We start from the raw sequence: 21,446 nt of genomic DNA on the forward strand, positions 1-21,446 counted from the left end.
GTCTGACGATATCTTATTTTTTTCTCATTTTATCCAAATCTGATAACAAGACCAAAACAAATCAGTGAGAAGCCCTGAGAACAGCTGTTTTACATGCATCCAAATGGCCTTTTCTGACTTATTCTGTTGTGTAGTTGAGCTTCATTTGCGTCTAAAACAAATAACTGGGCCGCACCTTTGCACAGGGTGACACCATAATTCATTACTGCTAATGAGAGCACAGCAGTTTATATGGCTCAACCCGAAATACACTACAAAAAATGTGTATGCATACTCTGCAAAAAATAGTACCCGAGAAGCATGCTATTTACCCCTGTTGGGGCACTGCTTGCTAAACCTGATCCTGTTCATTTAATGAAACCACAGACAGGCTTGATGGAAGGAAAAGAAGGAAAACAGAAGGAGAAACGTCAGTCTTATACTCAAAGTTCTTTGCTCTTCCTCTCGGTGTGAAGGAAGTGAATACCCACCAAGTACAACGCCACAGGCATGCATCATTATACCTGACCTTCTCCTCCTCTACACAGTGGGTGAGGTGAGGTGGGTGAGGAGAAATGGAGAAAGAGATATTTAACTATAGATGGATATGCGCAAGAAGGAGGAGAGAGGCATCCAGTGACGAAGCAGTTGCTATGCCAAAAAACCAGGAGGACCACACATGCATGCAAAGACACATACACACACACACAAACGTAGGGAAAGTAAACAAGGAGGAGGCTGAGTGGAAGCAGGAGTGTCAGAACGATGTTGCTGAGGGTGACCACAGCATACTAACAGCTCTGACAGCACACACACACACACACACACAGGCAATGCACACAAGCAGAGCTGACTGCCAGAGATGGGCGAGCGCGATAGAGAATGTGATCATAGGAAGAAATTGTCCTCGATGTCAAGTCTTGTTTCTGCAGCATTTTCTCCCTCAAAGCTACAGGGAATCTGTCCACATCGTGCAGCGTCACCTGAGTTGTGGCTTCTGGCATTAACATGCGAGCTGATGCTGAAGCTTTCCCACTGTTTTTAATAACACTCTGCATCTGTTCTCTTCTCAAATCACTCCCAATTATTTCTTCATGACCTAAAGAGAATTTAATAAGGGGCTGGGGGTGAAACGTCTTCACCCGGTGATCTTATGCCATGGATTCTCTCGGCGCTTCACCGGAAGACTTCACCTGAAAATGTTTCCTTACACCTGTGTTATGAAATGGCTTTGTCTATGCCAATCTCATGAGTCAAGGAATCAAGTTTAATGTGTGGACTGGATGTGGTGCAATTACATTTCCAAAAGGTGACTGATGTTTCCCATGCTGAGTACCTTACATCAGCTGTAGGAACACAACAAGCTTTTAACTCTGAATTATCGAAAGAGCAAGCCCGGCATGAGGCACACACACGGTGCTGTGCAAAACTCTCAAACCACTCCTGATTTCTTGAAAATCTTTTGTTCCCAAGCAGCCAGAGTGTCAAGATCCTGGGTCACTGAGTTTTTAGACTTTACAGTTTGGTTTTATTTTTAACATCTTCCAGTGATTCTTAGTTTGTGCTGTTATTTGCCTTGAGTTTTCCTTTTCCTTATTTCTCACTAATATTTTTGGTATATTGCTCTTTATGTATTTTCTCAGTTAGTTAATTCATGTCTGTGTTTTCATGTTTAGTCATCTCATTTCACTTCCTGTCTTATTTTGGCCATTATTTGTCCTCTGTGCCTGATGTTCAGTTTTACTTCCCCTCGTCTTGTTTCCTTGATTGTCTGCACCTGTGTTGTTCCCCTCAGGTGTGATCACATACTTGTGTAGCTTCAGTTTTCCCTTTTTCTTTGTTGGTGGGTTATTTAATTCTGTTTCCCATCAGTTTGTTTTCCTGCTTTTCCCTGGACTCCCAGGGTTGCCATTATCACCTGTTGGACTCTTTTGGACTGTAGCACATGACTGGTCTGTATTTGGGAGTCCACTGCCACACTCTTCAACATCACAAAGACTGTCTTGTAAATTTTTTTAAAGTGGTCCTGAGCAATAGTTTTCCAGGACTAAAACGATCTATAGCAGATAAACAGTATCTGGAAGTTTTGTCCTTAAGAAATGGGAAAAAGATCCAGTAAAGACCTGCCACGGGAGCTGGGAGATTTATCTAGTCTTTCAGCTGATCACTGGACCCTCATCAGAAATGGTCTCAGTTGAAGGGTGGCTGTCAAGAAACCATTTTTAAGGAAGGGAAACATGGAGAAAAGACTGAGGTAAGAAAATTACACAAGAACTGGACTTGTGTAATTTCATTGACAACAAATCTTATGGAGTGATGCAATCCATATTTAAAACTTTTACTTCCAATTATCGTCTGTATGCATGGAGCAGGTCAGGAGAGAGGTGCAACAGCGAGAGTCTGCAGCCATGTATAAAACATGGTGGAGGCTCTGTCATGGTTGCATTTCAGCCAGTCGTGTTAGAGAGGTTGTCATAACTAATTGAATTATGAATGCTGTCATGGACTCGCCTCCCCTTTTTAGATGGTTTGGACATGTGCAAAGGAGAGATAGTGGGTATCCTGGACAAAGCATTTTGAGTATGGAGTAGCCATTTGGAAAAATACAGATGACCAGAGAGGAGGGGTAGGGTGAGATGGAGGAATATGATCCACTGTGGCAAGACAAGACACTATGAGGACTGTCAAAGACGACCATGCACCATGTGGAAGAGGTATCTGCCAAATTTGTTGAGCAAGATTAATATTAGCACTGTTTTTCAGCCTGGAGCTTCTTCTTTGGAGGAAGACAAGATTGTGTTGCTTTTCCAGCACGCATTTAATACACAACCACAAAGAAGCTAAAGCCAAATTGGACTGATGTGACCTCCAAAGGGATGAAAATTCAGATTTACCGCATGTTGTAGCTTTCCTTGAGTCTGATTTGCCATGACTCTCACTTTTACAGCTGTCACACAACTCCTTCGAGAACAGCACAGGTGACAGTGAAGGCCCTCACAAAGCCAGGACTCTAAAACCAACAGTGTTGCTGTTTTACTGCTCACAGAAACCATCTTTATTTGGAGATAAAATCATTTCTATTCTCAACATGACAGGAGCCATCTGAAAGCTGCCAAATGATCATTCATTTCCAATAGAATCTCATATTCAGGCTTAATCTATTTAATTTTGAATTATTTTTCAGTGAAATTTCATATTGAAGTCATAAATTCTAATAAATGCGAAAAAGGCTCAAAGGCACCTGGCTGCACCAATCAACAAGCATCTCGGCACATCTCTCATCAGCCCAGATAATTAACCTCAGTCTAACCCCTCTACTCAATAAGCATCTGACATCTTCGACAAGGCTCCAACTAATGGCATTTTCCATTATTATATGATTATTTGACTAACAGGTATGCTTAGGGGTGTCTATCTTCCATCTATGGCTCAAAGTTGAGTTTTCGAGTTGGCTAAATGACAACCAGAACCCCAAAGATGCTCAATGCTCACATTTGAGAAGTTGAAACTAAAGTATGTTTGCCTTTTTTTTTTTTTTAAATGAATGACCCAAACTCTGCTGATTATGAATCACGAATCACTTGAGCGCTTCTTTAAAATGAGCACAACTTGAGCTGTTGACCATCTCACAGCTGGACTGGAAACATTACCACTCATTCACAGACTGGATGCCAATCGTCTCTGTGTTTACACGTACCCATTAAAACACAGCAAACTCTTTTTACTTTGATGGCTCGGGATCACTCTGGTCCAGCCAATGAAACATTCATGTGTTCCCTCAGAGGTACTGTAGCTGTGCCAGTCCAAAAACTTCTAAGAAAGATCAAGGAAGTATCACACTTTCTATGCTGACTTTGTCCGCAATTTTCATGCAGCACTACCTCTGTAATGCTGTCGCCATGAAAACATCCTGGAGGCTCAGCTGACTCAGATGCATGTGTCAGAGTAATGACTTTCAATCAGTTGCATACACTCACCTTTCCTGTCAGTTCACCACAGTGTTGTTGAGAAACACAGCAAGAAATAGACTTCAGAAATACTCCCATTGCCTTATAAGTGCACCTTCACATTGCAGTTTCAACAAAATTCTTAATTTGTAAATTTATTTGGTCATTTAAGACTGCATCAAATATACTGACAGCATTAGCAATTGTAACCACACCTGATCTTAGACTATTTTGGGCATTTCACTTTTGTACCTGTGACGTCGAGTGGTAAGAAGTGTGCCGGTGTGCGTCTTCCCAGGTGCCAGCGAGGTTTTTCGGCGACTGGCGGTCCAGTAGTGGCCGACGTGGCAGTACTGCTGCTACTGTTGTTACTGCTCCAGCCTAGAGGGGGCCGGTCTGAGCTGCAGGGGGATGGAGACGGGGATGGAGATAGGTCGGTAACAGACCTCAGACCAAACACAGAGGAGGTGGTTTCATCTTCGTAGAGCTGCTTTGATGCTGGCTGCAAGAAGAAGCAGAAAGGGAAAACCGCTATGTCATCAAATAGTGATGCACAGTTTGATATACTGAAGTCGAGAATGGTTGAAAGGGTCTGATTTCCCCAGGAAGATATATATAACCTTTTAGAAAGTACTGTCGAAAGTATTTTTACGTCTTGATTTCTTAGTTTTTTACATATTTGACACTTTAAAAAGCCCTTTTACCCACTCTCTTTCTTATTTTTGAATCATGAACTTCTTTAGATGTTGTTCTGGGTTCATTTGTGACCTCCTGGATGAGTCGTCCATGTTCTTTTGGATTGATTTTGGCAGAATTATCACTTATTTTTAGTTGGGTTATGTTTGTTTAGCATTAAAACATGCCATATAGGTGTTAAACCTTGGTTATTTGGATGGACGTGCAGATGAAAGATCAGTATTTGATCAAAATTGTTCTGACAGCTGGAAAGAAAGCGATTGCAAGAACTGGTGTTCTATTATTTAGCTTCATGTTCAAACTAAATAATAAAAAAGCTATTTAAAAAATAAAACATGCCACATAACATGGAAAAAAACAAAGAAATCAGAAAGGGGGCAAATACTCTTTTTTTAGTACTGTAAATATAAATATGGAGCCGGCATATTTATTTATTCATCCATTTATTAACCACTTGTTACTGGTTCTCATAATCACCTTTATGAACAGTAGGGCTGTATCTACTGTGGAATTATGGGCTGAAAAAAATCGTATATTATATTACATACAGTACCAGTCAAAATGCTGGACATGTTCAAATTACATCACACTACCTTCGAACAGTTAGTCGCTATAAGCTGATGTAATGAAATAGATAAATGCAACTGTGAGTAGATGTCACATCATTTGGCAATAAGCTTACATCAGTCAACAATGCCAATATGTTCAGACACTATATTTGTGCATCCTTCATAAATGACTGCTAGCTTTTACATTTACACGTCCAGGAGTTAAAGTGAAATAGATATGTATTCATTTGGAGGTGTGAAATTAAAGTCTCATAAACTTGTTTTTACTCTGTTTGGTCGAGCAACCTGACAACATGTTACTAGGCAGGTAGTGTAAAGTTGACCTGTTCATTACATGATGAACTTTGTATGAATCCCAGCTCAAAATAATCCTTATTTGTCACGAGGTGTGACTGGGTGTAGCTCTTCAGCTCATCCATTGTTTTAGGCCAACTTTATTCTGATTGGTTGCCTCTGTTTAATGGAAGGCTTGAATACATGGCTAAATAATGGTTACTCATTTTCATACAAATTGAATGTTGGAGGCTAAAGGCTTTACTTTTTAATAAAAACAAAACAAAACGTGAGTGTTTCTCATGTAGAAAAAAAAAATCATAGATTCTGCACTCAGTGAGATTATTTGAAAAATGTTTCAGGCTACCTACAGAGTAAAAGAAAATCTAACATGCTGCTTGAAATCCAAATAATTTTAGTCAGTTTCTTTAGTGAAATCCAAAATATTGTCTTCCCCTTCAGTCATGGTAATGCATCCTGAGATCCAATGGTTCAAATCTAATTTCCTCACTACAAGATCTCCATTTCTCTCATATTGTACTACACTCTCAAACTCTTTAAAAGTTATTGTTCTCATTTTCTGCCCAAGCTGTTTTGAAAATTAGCCAATAAAGCCCTTTTCCCCTTTAAACTGCTGTTACTGGCTCAAACACACAAGAAAAACAAAATAACCTCAGAATTCAATTTGCAGTAAAAATCAATAGAACCAAAATCCTATAGGAGTCCAGACAGCCGGCGGAGGTCATCTACTCATCAACCTCCTCCAAAATTAAATGTTTTGTCCCCTTTAAGCAACTTCAATGCCTGTAAGAGGAAGGATCAGTAGGGTAGATAAGCAGACAGCAGGGTTACAAAACAGAGAACGAGAGAAAATGCTGTCTCATTTTCACCTGTCTCATAAAACTGAGAGAGCTAATGCAGAGGAGCGACAGAAGTGAATCTGAAGTGAGTTAGAAACATAAAAAAGAAAAACATTGATTTGACGTGATTAGCTGACAGGGACGGAAACTGACAGAGCAGCAGAGACACTGTTCGTTCTGTCCCTGATGGCAACAGGAAGGTGCAATCCCAGCTGTGAGGGAACGGGCATCTGTCAACTGTCTGCCATTAGATCTACAGTATCAGGCATCTCTGCCCTTAAGCAAGGCAATGAAACTGTCGAGGCTGCTGCAATGCAGGAAACACTCCAGTCTATCCTCCGCCTCGTGAGAGACGTAAAGCTATCTCGTGGGAATCTGCCATTCTCTAATTGAAATTAGCCCAAACAGAGAGAAAGGCATTAAGTTAAGAGAGCTCTTTAGCAGCTCGCTGAAGGAATATTGCGTCAGTCGGTGTGCAGGAAATGTGCAGCCATCTTGCAGTAAAATCACGGTGGGAGTTCAATGAGCTGGGGAAATAGACTGAGAAGTACTAATGGAAAAGGGAAAGAGTGAAAAGAGAGAGGCTCTATGTATAGCTGTAGCCTGTTTGACAAATTGTGATCATAGATTATCATTGAGACACCCTGAAGCAATTTAACATCTATGTTTGCATTCCCTTTCTCGCCTTCAAAATCTGAATGAGGGGGCGGGATATACTGTGCAACAGTTCTCGGATAATTCGGCTTCATGGGAAAAAAATAAAGGGATGATGACAATAGCAGTGAAGCATTTTGTCACAACACAACTTTTAGCTGTAAAACCGTCTGATATGCCGAAGCAGTAATTTGTTGGAATAGTGCATTGTGTCGCCGATTTGCTGAATTAAGCTGTCCAACAGCCAATTAGAAGACATGCTCATTCCGAACTTCAAGTTACAATCATTAATAGAAAAGGATGGAGTCTTTATTATCAGTCCTCATTGAGCGGAGCAAATCTGCATCAGTGATCAGTCAAGTACAAACAACGCGCAGAAGTTCAAATAATACAGACGCAATACACACACAAGCACAGACATGTAAATGTGAACAGAGACACAGCAATTAGAAGATGCCAAACGCAGACTGAGTTTCCATTTGGCATGTCATACTATAACAAAAAGAGAAATTAAAGACTTTTAGGAGCCTTAATGCGACTAATGGCTAAAACATAAAAACGGGATGGCAACCTATGTTCAACTAGGAAAAACTAGTAGTTGTTCAGGAACTGCATTGAATTTTTTGTTGCCAGTGAATGATTGCAAGCATTTGCGACAGTGGCTGTCAGCCCGTGGGCACACCCTGATTCCAATCAGTCACAACCTTGGAAAGAGTTTCATCCCATCCAAAGGTGACGATACAACCAATCATTTGCCAGATATTTAGGAGACCTGTTGTATACAGTATACTGTATACAACAGGTCGAAATATCAGCTACCAAGTTGCGTCAATGACTTGTGTGGACATTCAGGACAACTGTGTAGATCCATAAGAGAAATTTGGTCAACGTGACAAATTTTGTTGGACAAATCTATTCTATAAGTACGTCTTGCTGATACTATGTCTACTATGTCTTCTCTACAGCAAAGCTTCTGCATGAAGCTCAGTACAGGACTGGCCTATTGCTTCTTTAGCTAATAACGTTAATCATTTTATTACGCTACCATGTATCTTCCATCTAAGGCCCGCAGACTGTATAAAAGATGGATATAGCTGCTGTGAACTTTTAGTTTTTGAGGTCCTACTATGAAGAAGTTGTTATTTTTCTGTTTGAATGTTGAGGGTTCGGGATCATTTACCCACAAGTCTCTAAAAAACCAGGAGCTTTTTACAAGCAAAGGTATCACCCCTGCTGGTGAGAAGAAGACTGCATTGGCTTCCCATTTCACATTCAGAAACTACAATATTTATACTGCCTTTGCTTGGGTCATTGGCCTTATTATGGATCTTACTCAGATAGGAACTGTCAAAATTTGACACTCCCTTAGCAGGACAATACTACAGAAGAACATGACAAAAAGGCTCCCAGTCTGATCAAGCATGCACAGATGTGCTGTCTGATGAATGGAGGCTCTATCCTGCAACCCAAAGGACATAAAGACTCCACTGCCAAAGTACTGGTGCAGGCTCAGAACACCACCAGAGGTGCCACGTCCATACCCCAGCAGCTAGCTGTTTTGGCAGCATGAAGAAAAACCTACACACACTTATGTAGGTGGTTTTAACGTTGTGGCTAATCTGCACATCTCAGATCTTGCACCACAAAGCTAACTCCCAGAGCAACAACAAAAGGTCCTGCATAAAAAGCACAACCCCAGAAAGAAAAAACAATAAACTAAATAAAAAGCTGTTGCTAGAAAAACGCTCACCATTTTCATATTTTGAAAAAATCTTGAGGATTACAATTTTATTTATAGCCGCACTCTCAAGGTCGATAAATCAAATTAAAATGATGATTCCAGTGAGCATGAAATGGCAAGATACACAAGATTTAATCAAAGGAATGGGCTTTTGTGGGATATTGTATCGAGGATGATCGAAAAATAATGAAATGGAGAAAAGAGATTTATACTGCCTATAATTTTATTGTAAAGGGGGAAGAGCCTTTAAAATGAGGCAGGTAACATAAAATGAATATCAAGCACTGATTGGAAACAATAAAGAAATAATAAAGAGTGCAAACAGGACCACAAAAGGGCAGATGGAGTCGGGTGGAGTAGGTTAGCAGGAGTTTAGCGGGAATGTGAAGTCTGGTGTCTTGCTGTTCTGAGAGAAAAACGAAGATGATAAGTGAAGTGGACACAGTGTATGTGTGTGTGTGTCTGTGTGTGTGCATTTAGCAGAAGCAGGATGAAGTCAGGTTTCACAGGTTTAAGAGGTGGAAAAAAGAGTGAGTTTAAAATAGGAAAGGTGGAGATTATTTATTGCGTTTGCTTGTTAAAGATGTGCAGCTTCAAATAGCTGCATATAAAATCTGAGCTTGGGTGTTTGTTCAGCAGAGAGGTGACATTTTGGTGTGACGGAGCCTCCTGATCAAATAAGATGGGTGTAAACATGAGCCTGCATGCGTGCGTCTGTGTGTGTTTACCAGAAAGATGAAGTCGGGCCTCTTGTTGTTGAGGGAGATGGGCGATCGGCTGAGGGAGGTGGACGTGTCGTCGGAGCTCTGTGAGGACGGATGCCGGAAAGTCTGACCGGTCAGCTTGGTGTCGTACAACTGCTCCTCAAACTCTGAAAACACAGAAGAGCAAAAATAACAAAAAGATATAAATGCATGCATAAACTTGCTTTCTGCTGCATGCATGCATGCATGCAACTAAACTAAATCTTATTTGCATGGTTGAAAGTGGAGATCAGGAACGGCTGCTGCTTTGCATCAACCTGCAATCTCCCTCCTGTGACTCCTGGTTCAACTTGTGCCTTAAATGACTCCTTCAGTTTGTATTTAATCCTCCCAAGGGCTCCATCCCTTCCTCTTCTTTCATTTATTCCTTCTCCAAAACTCTCTTTCTTTGTGTTACACGCACTCTCTCGCAGTCTACCTCCAAATATCAGACTGATTCTCCCTCTCCGGCAGCTCCCTCAGGCCATTGTAAACAGATTCCTAACCCCCACCTCCCCCCTTTTTCTCTTGGTGCACACACACACACACACACACACACACACACACACACGCTCCCCCTTTCAGCTATTCCTTTACCCCAAAACACACTCCCCATGTTTCACTCAGCTCTCTAACACACACACAGACACACACCCCCACAGACACTGAGCAGCTTTAGAGAAACAGCAGTGTCAGTGAGGTGAAAAAAGCTTGGAGTTGAACTTCCCGGAACAATATGGATTCCTTCCTGGTGATGTATGGTTGCCTAGCAATATAAGGAAGCAGATGACAACAAGCTAGAAAGAATAAATGGTGAAATATTTGTCTCAAGAATGAATGTTGTGTATAAGATAAATAAACTAAGGTTTAAATTGGGAGAAACAAAGTTGTTTTCAGGATTTCAGGCTCTTTATGAAAGATGTTAGCCTCAGTTACGAAGATCAAAAGACCGGTCATTCATCTCTGATCGCGAGGGCAAAGTGTGTATCCCCGGTTGATGACTTCTCCAAAACGTCACCTTTAAAGCAATAGCTGTGCATTACCAGCATATTTCAAAAGTCTGAAGTTTTGCACTGTGGTGAATGATCACTTCTTCCAGTTTACATTGTGCATTTCACAACTATTTTGCAATCTTTTACAGGCAAGTGATCAAAACAATTGCTAGAAGGTTTTGGGTGCAGCACTCTATACCTGTTTGTTCTACCAGTTTCACCTAGCAGTTGCCATCAACCGCAAGCAACCACTTCACAACTGGTCATGGAATACACACTTTTCCCCAGAGGCCTATGGTGGCCAGCTCGCCGACCAGTCTCTACACCTGTGCGACCACATTTAGACATATGGCGAGCTAGCTGGGTGAGCAAGATGAATTGATAGACCGATCCAGATCTGTACGTTATATGGACAAACTCAGATCAGTCATAAGTGGCATTATTGTAAAGTCGACGTGTTTAGAAACCACAGCAACTGCTGGGGCGCATAGTGTGTAAAAGTCACCAACACTCTCCTCACTCTGTAACTGCGGAGCTCCTCTGCCATCTGCACAAAATCTGCACCAGGAGCTTGATGGCATTGATTTCCATGGCCAAGTAGCTCCAGTAGGTGCAACATGTAGGAAGATCAGTCTACTCATTTGTGCTGAGTAATAACAAAAACTAAGCACAAACTTCTTGTATATTTTGTACGATTCAATACAAATTAGTCAGTAAAATGTACAGTTGTAATCAAAGAACAATAAAAGCTATGAAGGCCTATAAATGTTAATTTCTACTGTAAAGTTGGACATTTTTTCTTCTAAGAAGCACAAATTATGTCTTGGCTCAACCCCTAAAGTCTAAACTTTCATCCGTCAGCTCAGTGTCTTGAATTTGAAGGCTCACAACTTTTAGTTTCTGTTCCACTCTCATCAGCACTTCCAATTGCAAAAGGCAGCTGTTTCCCAGCACCAAACAGCAGACAAATTAGCATCTAATTAGCAAAGTATTTAACAAGACTAATACCACTGTATAAGAAAATAGAAGGAATTGAGGCTTTTTAAATTATCATTGTTTGTGTGGAATATCCTGAGTGTCCTCAGGCTGCTTATCTACCTCCATCTAAATAGTCTTCCATATGGTAAAGTAGTAGACCTTGCAGGGTGATGGGATCTGTTTTTATGACTTTCTAATGGCTGCTGCACAACTTTCATGCCTGGTAAACTCATTTAAACACGCGAGCGGTTCACCGTAAAGTTTAGCAGGTGTCAGATTTAAGTGAGCGCCGCAACGTGGGAGTGTTTGGAGTCGGGAATATAGAGTTGTGAATAGAAATTAATATACAGCAGCACAACCACAAAACACAAGAAAGATAATGATGTGTTTTTGTGCGAGGGTAGGCAGTCCACCCACAGATTTAGTGCAGTTTTTTAATGGCATTTGGGATCATTGATGTTGACATCTTCCTTCTGCTGGAATAAAAAGTGCCAGCAGCAGAAAACTGTGTATGATCTCACTTATTCTAAGTGCAATTATGGCTCTAAACATCAGAGGAAACGGGACACACACACACACACACACACACAGCAAACATTTATAACCTTCAGCGTGGATTAAGATGATGCAGTAATGTATGTCAGCTGTCATTTTAAGCTCAGATAAAGGAGTACTTTGAAAGTTACTCTGATGAGTTTGAAGGGCTTTATAAACTCAAAGATAGTAGATATTATTTCAACTGAAGTGAAACCATCACAATGAAAAACTGCAGAAACAAGGCTTCTACGAGATCAGACTCATGAGTGTGACACTGAACACATTTTCCAACATATGCTGTCAATTATTCTCTTTTATCGTACGCGGGAAATCTTTCAAAAGGGAAGCAATTGGGAAAAATGAGAGACTGGAGAACTAAGAAGAGAGAAAAGAGAACAGGAAAATGCTCAGGAATGATAAAAGCTGCTTAGGTGGCTGAGAAGCTGGAGAGTTTAAGATGTATGAGGTTGCAAATTCTTTTCTGTTTAAGTAAAGTTAAAAAAAACACGGGATCCGATTAAACAACCTGCCTTCTCTCAGCCCGAGGCTAGCATTCCTGCCCAGACTGACCAACTTAATCTGGTTGGTATTAATGCTCCTATGTGGTCTGTCTCATTAATCCCAATAAGCATCATGCGCACACTTGCTAACTCAAAAGCAATTTGAGAAACATTACTACTACATGACTCCTATTAATTTCTGTGCTGCTGTTGCAAAAATGTCCCATTTTTTTTAAACAGGTGCACTTAAATGTCCCTGTCTCTGCTACATACATGTTTTTTTTTTAATCCAGCTCTCTCATTTTTAGCATTATAGCGTCTATTGAGACAATAATAAACATAGGAAACAACAATAAACACAGAAACTGACTATCACTATCAGCACTTGTGATCCCACTGGTGATGTCACTGCACATATCCCAGATTGCCACCATTACATTACTACTGTTATGTATGTAATGTAACGTTGTATTGGTTTTATTGCCTGTGGCATCCTGCAGTTAGAGACTAGTTAAAGAGGGACCTCTGAAAAATGTCACACACAGTTTGTTACCTTTGCCAAAGATCTTGTAGCTGCTGTGATGAACCGATAGAGAGGAACAGACAAAACCTGACTTTTGCTCATTGCATCATTCACAGAACCTGCGGCTCATGACGCTGTAATAAAAAAATAATGAGCCAAGTCATTTTCACACAGTTTTTCATTTTTTTATCGACTCCTGGTGATCCTAAAAATAGGACAGGATTCCTCTACAGAGATTTACAGATGTGGGTAAAAGGGGAGACGATGTGCTGCAGATGATGCTCAACAGGAAAGCAGACAAAGTCATCAAAGCAGACCTTTTTCTTAAGAATCTGCTGTAGTGGAATATTTATTCATTCTTTCTCTAAACTGAAAGCATTTTGAAATTATTTGATATTATTATATTGAAATATGAGGGAGACTCCTGCTGGCAGATGCATGCATCCCAGCAATGGTGAAACTCGTCACATAGAGAGGATTTATCAGAACCTCTTGACAGCAAATATAGGGAATTGTAACATTCATAATATACATATCAGAACTTTTTGTTTGACATAAATGCTAATGATGTCTTGATAAATTGGCCTGTTCGCTGGATTTGCTAATTCCTCTGAAAGCTATTAGACGCTTCACTTTGTAAGTGCTTGCTTTTGCAGTTTGTTTTCATATAGAGGCCTATTACAAACCCCGGCACTCATGATAGAAAACTGTCGATTTTGCAGTGTTAAAAATAATTGATTCAAAATCGCCCGGCTGCTGCATGCAAAAACAGCAGGATCAGCTGGTTAGTAAACAGCGAGCAGAAGCCAAAACTTATCCAGCTGCAGTGGCCCAATGAAGTGAGGTGTCAGCAAGAGTCCGAAGATACAGAGTGATAAAGCAGAGTAAAAGGGAGAGAAGGAAGAGCTGCAGGGAAGGAGAAGCAGATAACAGAGGAAGAAAAGGATACGAGATAAGATAGGCAAGGAAGCAGGGAAGGAAAATGAGGGGAAAAGAAGCAGAGGTAACTTTTTAAGAGATAGAACAAAAAAGGGGGGAAGTGAAGGTGAAAAGAACTGAGAAGAGAAAGTATAGATATGAGAGAATAAAATGAGAAAGCATTGAGAAGGAGGACAATGCAGGAAGCAGTAAATAGTTCAGGAAGAACTATATGTCAAACAACAGAGGAGGAGAAGCAGTGAAAATGCAGAAAAAGATGTAGGGGGTGGCAGAAAAAGAAGGTAAAAGGTGTGTAGTCGAGACAGTGGAAGGAGACGTGATCGAGAAATGGCACAATGCTGAAAATCAGAGACCGAAAAAGACGAAGTAGGTGGAGAAAAAGAACAGAGTGGAAGAAGAGGAGGAAGGGAATTCACACCAATGAGGCCCAATCTGTCAAAACTAACAGCCTTAACAGGGAGGGAGAAAGATGCTGGCAGAGTTGAGCCAGTACCGAAGGGTGGGAGATTGAAAGATAAAAATAGGATCCGGCATCCTTCTGATTTATCTAACATCCAAATCCATTTAGGTTTAACTTGTTCCTGCAGAACAAATAGACGATATGGCTTCCTGACCTTTTAACTTAGTGTAATTTATATACTGACTGGGCACTTTGTTATGTGCATCTGTTCAACTGCTCATTAATGCAAACATAATCAGCCAATCACATGTCAGAAACTTGATGCAGTTGGACATGTAGACAAACTGAGCATCAGAGTGGAGAACTGTGGCATGGAGACAGGCAGGTCTGAGTATTTCAAAAACTGATGTTCTACTGGGATTTTTCTCCACAACCATCTCTAGTTTCAGAGAATTTAAAGAGAGTTTAGGGAGAATGGAAATAACAACTCATTACAATCAAGGTATGCAGAAGAGCATCTCTGAATCTGACGCAGACGGGCTACAGCAGCAGAAGACCACACATAGTGCCTTTCTTGTCAGCTAAGAACAGGCGACTGAAGCTACAATTCACACAAGCGCCACAAAAACTGGACAAGAGATGGCCCAGTCTAATGAGTTTCAATTTCTGCTGCAACTTTCAGATGGCAGGGTCAGAATTTGTGACAAGCAACTTGAAAACATGGATCCATCCTGCCTTGTTTCAGGTTTTCAGGATGTTGGTGGTTCAATGGTGTGGAGGATAACTACTCACACTTGGGCCCCTTAGTATCAATAGTGCATTATTTAAAACTCACAGCCTAACTAAGTATTGCTGCTGACCATGCCTTTCGTTTATGACTACAGCGTACCCATCTTCCAATTGTAGATGTATGTTTTAGTTTTACTTTGGTCTTTGCTTTATTTTCCAAACTTAGAGGTGTGTTTCCAACCAATCTGCCCAACTGGCACCAGTTTCTGGCCATTGTGGAGAGCTTATGACAATATCCTCAAAATCTCTGCAAGCTAACTTGGTAAATCACAGATTAAATAAGTGAAATCCTAGTATTTTATCTCAGTGTTATTTATTAGCACTAATTAGCAGGTATCAATCGGTAGGATGCATTTATATATTTCGTAGCTTCCTAACTAAGCTCGCTGACATTAACATTACCATTTAACAGTTTACTCCTCTTCACCAAACCGTCTGGTTCCAAAAAACCCAAGATACATCAAAGAAATATGATCACAAAGATAAAATAAAAATAAACTAAACTACATTTCTTTGACTATCACCAAGAGTTTACATGCAGAATAAGATTGATTACCTTGCAAACTTCCTTAAACCTACACCATAACTTTCATTTATATAACGCTTGAATGGAAAACCTTTGCTTCTAACAATATTCTCCCAAGCAGCATTGCAACTTTTACTCACTTTAAGGCTGACACTTTCTCCAGCACTTTCCACTGTACATTTTAAATGACCTCACTAGTAGCAACATAGAAATCAAGTAAACATTAAGAGTTTGAAAACTGACCGAGAGAGGTCAAATCCAAAAGGCAGAAGCACTAAAACAGAAGAGGAGGGAAGTTAAACAGCTGCTGTATATCCATGCTTCAGATAGCAGCCGGGCTCCGCTGCAACGACTGCAGCGCGGATACATGACTGCAGGGAACTGTGGTGGGAAAACGAGGGAGGGGGAGGAGGGATGCTATTGGCGTTTGGGGTGCAAAGGTATGCCGGTCACTCCCACTCTTGCATACACACACAGAGAGTGGTTAAGAGCATCTTACCCCACCCCCTTCCTCTGTCCAGACAAGCAGGCCATGCACTCATGCATCACTAACTTGTACATTGTGTGTGTTTGCATGTGTGTGTGTGTGTGTGTGAGAGAGAAAGAGTATCTTTCAGGCAGGTGCCTATAAGTATCTTCTACGAGCGTACAAATGAATCCTCCTCTTGTATGTGTTAACCTGGGGATTATTCGCACAAATCACCATTTAAGCTTTATTGATCATATTAAAACGCCTACATGCACAAATCTGCATCTTTGTGTGTTTGCGTACAGTGCACCCATTCACAGATAAACCCAACCATCCTCGACATTATGCACCCTGGTCGTGTCAAATTTGGGTCACCCTTTCTTCTCCCCTCTAGGAAGATGAAGGGGTGGTGGGGCGGGGGACAGAAATTAACAATACGCCTCTTTGAGCATAGCCCGAGTACATGTTTGTCTGTGTACACAGACAAATATGTGTACGTGTGTGTGTGTGTGTGTGTGTGTGTGTGTGTGTGTGTGTGTGTGTGTGTGTGTGTGTGTGTGTGTGTGTGTGTGCGTGTGTGGTTGCATGTACACATATTCATGTCATGTCTCTGTCCTTGTGATTTAGCATGGAGAATTGATCAGTCCATTACAGAGAAAGGTCTGCTGCCCCGACAATGAAAGAGGACGGTGGTGACCTAGAAGGACACACTTGGCGGTTAGCGGCCTGGTTTACTTTGATCATGAGAAACCGCAACTAGGGTCCTGATCCAATTATCAGGCCCCTCTTTATCCAGGGAAACATTTTGGCTTCATTTCCTGTCATGTATGTTTATATAAGTGAAATAAATGGACGACTAGCTGATGCTTTTTTTTTTTAAATAGGAAAAGAGTGCCCACCAGGAAGGCAAGTCCTAACTGGTAAAACGCTCCCATCTTGAAATTGTTGGTTAGGTCGGTCTTTTCATTACCTTCAGTTTAAGACAACATTACAAGGGTATTAAACAAACCATCTACCCGGTCTGAGAAGTTTAATAGGTGGCTGAGGCTGTGCAATCCACTCTCGGATCTACTCTTTTCCACTGAGCTCTCCAAGCTCGGGCAACTGCAGATATCTCTCAGGAACCACTAAACACTATGTCTTGATGTTGCCTCCTAATTATGTTAGATAAGAGGGTGACACAAAGCTATTTTATCCATCCTTTTATCCACTCTTGATTTATTTTTCCATTCTTATCTGTTATAAACGTGCCAATGAGAAAACCTGCATGTTACCATGTAGTGCAACAAGGCCGATTCACATTCCTATTATCTTTCAATGTGTTTGGCTTTTTTAGGCCTCCTCTTTCTGCGTTCCCTCGTCTCTATCTGTCCAAGTTAATTTTCTAAATTAATTTTCAGAACACTGCGGATTTCTGTTGTAATTTTTAAAAAGACATTTTTATAACAGATGACTGAGCTGTTAAGGCTCCTCTTTCTTCTTCTCGTTTTTTGTAACTGAAATTCAGGAAAGAGAAAAGACTTCAGAACTGATTGAGTCTATATATAAACTGACAGTGCTGTTAAAAACTATGTTAGAAGAATACTACTGCAATAGCACGGTGGACAGTTATAGCCTTTATATGCATTATTCTTGTGCTAATAATATTCTGAGCTTACAGTGAATGTTATTACCGAGCAGACCAATCACAGTTGTGTTGGTCTGGATTGCTGTAACATGTAGTTATTTTTTAAATCAAGCTTTACAGAAAGGCCTTAACTGTTTTGAGTTGCACAACTGTTAATTTAGTCCCAGTCTTTTCTTCCTCTGAAGCAGTGATTTAAAATTTTAAGTTCATTAACATAAGTGTAATTGGCAACAGTTATTAGTGATGTAGACTCTGAAGACACCACTTGCACTGATTAGATGATGTTCTGGAGTTGTCTGGAATAAATTCTCCTCATTATTAGCCTCTATGGAAATTAGGTTTGCCCACTCTGGGTTGGGAGGAGTTGTTGCCCCAAGTGGAGGGGTATCTATGTCATGAGTAAGGGAAGGAAAGAGCAAGAGTAGGTTGGTTGTGACAGAAAGAATGAGACTGTGAATGTAAGGTTCCTGGAAAGGGGCTCAGAGTAGAGCTGAGGCTCTTGAGGCGTTTTGAGCGAGACAAACAGGTAAAACTACAGGGATGCATTGATGTCCCACCAGAACAGTGAAAGGGGGTGATTGGCTAGATAAAAGTGTGGGTGCCTCTGTTTAGACTGCTGTGCACATCAGTATCACAAAATGTATGGATGGAAAGTAAAACAACTTTTTGTTGAATGGTACTTTGAAACAAACACCCTGTTACCCTGCTGCCTTACCAGAATAGTAAATCCTACACTACAATCTGATATAAGCTGCTTGTTTAGAATTGATCTCTGCTCTAAAGGGGTCCTAAATCCAATGAGTCTGTCTGCAAAATTCATGCCAGAAGCTTGAATCAGCAAAGCCCAAGGATAGTGTGTCTGTTTAATGCAACTTGGAGAGAAGCCCTGAAGAATGGCAGGCCAGACTGCATAGAGTACACCTGAGCTTAAACTGTTCAGCAGCTGTCAAGTCTAGCCAAACTGACAACCTTGAGATTCAGCCGAGTTTTCAGTATAATATAGATTAAAATCAACTTCTCCAAGCGTGCTGAGAATAAGCATCCATATTTACAGCACTCTGGGAAATTAGCTGTTCCATGCCATATTATATTCTTCTCTGGCCAAAGGGCAGCTGTGTGCTAAGTGCTTTCTTCAAGGACACTCTGACCCTCTCACAGCAATTATCAGGATTCGGAGGCCTCTAGAAATGTAAAACTTTTCAGTCACAAGTCTGTTCCTCTTACTTCCTACCTGCCCGGTGCTTGATCACAAACAGGTTTATTTACGGTTTGGGCAGGTTGGCTTGAATATAAATGCCACCAAATCGCAGCATTTAAGCGCGTCACGCTTCAGCCTGTATTTGGAAAAATTCTCTGAGAAGCCCTGAGGAAAGAAACAAGACGGGTGAGTTTGTCTTGCCTGATTCACAGCGATGTCACTCTAAAGAAACGCTTTATGGAAAGAGGATTGAAAAAGACAAAAAAAAAATGGACCAAAATGACTCTTTTACTGAAGAGGAAGGCAATACTTTGTGGTTCAGAAGCAAACAGAGCACCCGATTATAAAGGTCATTCAGTAATAAAAGTTCAAACAATCTATAAATCCCCTAAAAACTATTCTTTTCACTGTCAAAGGTACAGCTGCAGGCTGGATTTCACAAGAACTCGTTTGAGCTCTCCATTCAAGAGCCAATTCTGGCCTAAATGCTAAATGCCCGCTTTAATCTCATGGTACATTAACAAAGCATTTGCATAATAGCACAAAAGGCATTTACGTTGACAAGTACAGTATGTAAAATTAACTGGGACTCAGAGTCTCTGTCAATTTGAACAAAATAAAGCCTAGCAAGTTGGTTTAGTTCATAATCTTCCCTAGGCTATAACAAGTAGCTCAAACTTTATTGGACTTGGTGTCACTTTTTAAAAATAGTCACATCTGAAAATAAGAAAAGCTGGAGTGTTTCTCCTCCATCAGGACTTGATCGATGCTGCACCTGTCCAGTAATGTGTATTGACTGGAGTGAAACCTTATCAGCTCGTGTAGATCACAGCTAGCATTGACCAGGGCCTTCTCTGACACAGTTAAAGGGCATCTGCGACATTTTACATTCAGGTTAGCATGGACAAAAAAACTTTATCTACTTTTTTGAATCCCAGCCTGCATTCACACTGACAGAAAGAGGCTACGATGACATTTTGAAGTTCAGTTTTGTTGTTTCACGGATCTGGAGGCCTCTACAGAGTTCAAGCTTTTCAGGGAAAGGTTGTAACAATGGCACTTTAAGCACAAAGCTGAAGAGATATGGTAAGAAAGAAATGTGTGTTTGCCGATTTGGAGATAAACGTAAAAAAAGGCACTAAAAAATAAAATTAATAAGTGAACACTAAGGATAGTCTTTTTACGGCCTTGAGTTTTAAATAATAGTAGCAAAAAAAGAGCAGAAAGTTATGTTGTAATGCTACCATCACCACAGCTGCTTTTAAAAACCTGAATGGAAGCATATTTTGGGAGAACTTAAACTTATTCTTCTTAGAAAGTCTGCTTCTAGTGTTTGTGTCCACAGTTTGTGGACGGATTTATCCTGTCTTAACAAGACAGAGGTTTATAATGAGAAGGCTTTAGTGTGGAAGAAATTGCTGGGCGAAGGCATGATCATAGCCATCTAGCACTTTTGGGATGAGCTGAAATGCTGATGAACCCAACAACCAGTGAGGCTACATTCACTGAAAACCTTGGTGGTCAATTCAGATTTACTGTTTAGGGGCCAGTTGCACCAACAGGACACACACCCAGTTTTCATCTAACTGACTTGGCATTCTATGTCCACCCTTATAGTTACAGCCTTTGCACCATCCAAGCGTAAGCTGTTGCCTCATGTGACTCGGACTTTGTATACACCCACAGACAGTATCAAAAGAGGAACATAGCTACTGTGATGTCACCTGCTGGTTTTGGACTCTTCCAAGTTAGCATTTTGGGCACCATATGTTAGTGTTTTTGGAGCTAATGTATCAGCTAACGAGCTGCACCAATAAACTGAACAGGTGCAGGGTACAAACACAGATGTTAGCTTATTAGACTTTCCATAGGGAAGCACAAACGTCTTGGACAGTCTGTACCATACATCAAGTCAATGGATTAAAAGTGTTCTAAAAGACCAGATTGGGAAACACACAGATAGTAGAGGTTCAGTTTAATGACTCTAATTAGCAAAGCTGAAGCTTAGCAAACTGTTACCAGTTGTGTCAATCAATGAAGCCATGCCCTTAATTTTCTAAACATGATAATCTGTGGCTACTGACTCCCTTCTGGAGCTAGCCCTCACGTGGCCACTAGAACAACTGCAGTTGCCACTTTCACACTAGCAATATTTTTTAAGCTGCCCCTTTGCCCAACCACACAATCCATCAGTTGGTCAACACTGTTATCTTTATGTCAACCAGCAGGAGAAGCAGCATGGCACAACCCTGTATAGTGATTTTTATTTATGTACTTTGTGGGTAAAAGGATACTGCCAGAATTTTAAAGAAATGTATTTATTTATTTTTGGCACAGGAAACATTTTCTTTGTCTTACTCAGGTCCTAAACCTTTTTTTTTAAACATAGATTTCTGATTTAAGGATGCCCAAGTGAGAACCAATATATATCTTTGTTTTAGCTGGCTGCTTGTTCTCCTCTTTTTCTTTTATCAAGTTAGACTGCCGAGCAGTCGGAGTTTGTGTG

At 40.7% G+C, this 21,446-nt stretch overlaps 1 protein-coding gene across 2 annotated transcripts in view; it reads right to left on the reverse strand.

The window, feature by feature from the left end:
* Positions 1-21,446, reverse strand: part of nhsl2 (NHS-like 2) — a 218,372-nt gene that overhangs the window by 22,124 nt on the left and 174,802 nt on the right. For both annotated transcript variants that reach the window (XM_080868206.1, XM_080868207.1), the window contains exons 3-4: positions 9,448-9,590; positions 4,179-4,428 (exon numbers count right to left, since the gene is read on the reverse strand). In XM_080868206.1, coding sequence (XP_080724332.1) covers positions 4,179-4,428; positions 9,448-9,590 — 393 coding nt within the window. The remainder of the gene's footprint in view (positions 1-4,178; positions 4,429-9,447; positions 9,591-21,446) is intronic.

Source organism: Rhamphochromis sp. 'chilingali' (genome assembly GCF_963969265.1).
Source record: "Rhamphochromis sp. 'chilingali' genome assembly, chromosome: 1".
In the NCBI taxonomy this organism is placed as follows: domain Eukaryota; kingdom Metazoa; phylum Chordata; class Actinopteri; order Cichliformes; family Cichlidae; genus Rhamphochromis; species Rhamphochromis sp. 'chilingali'.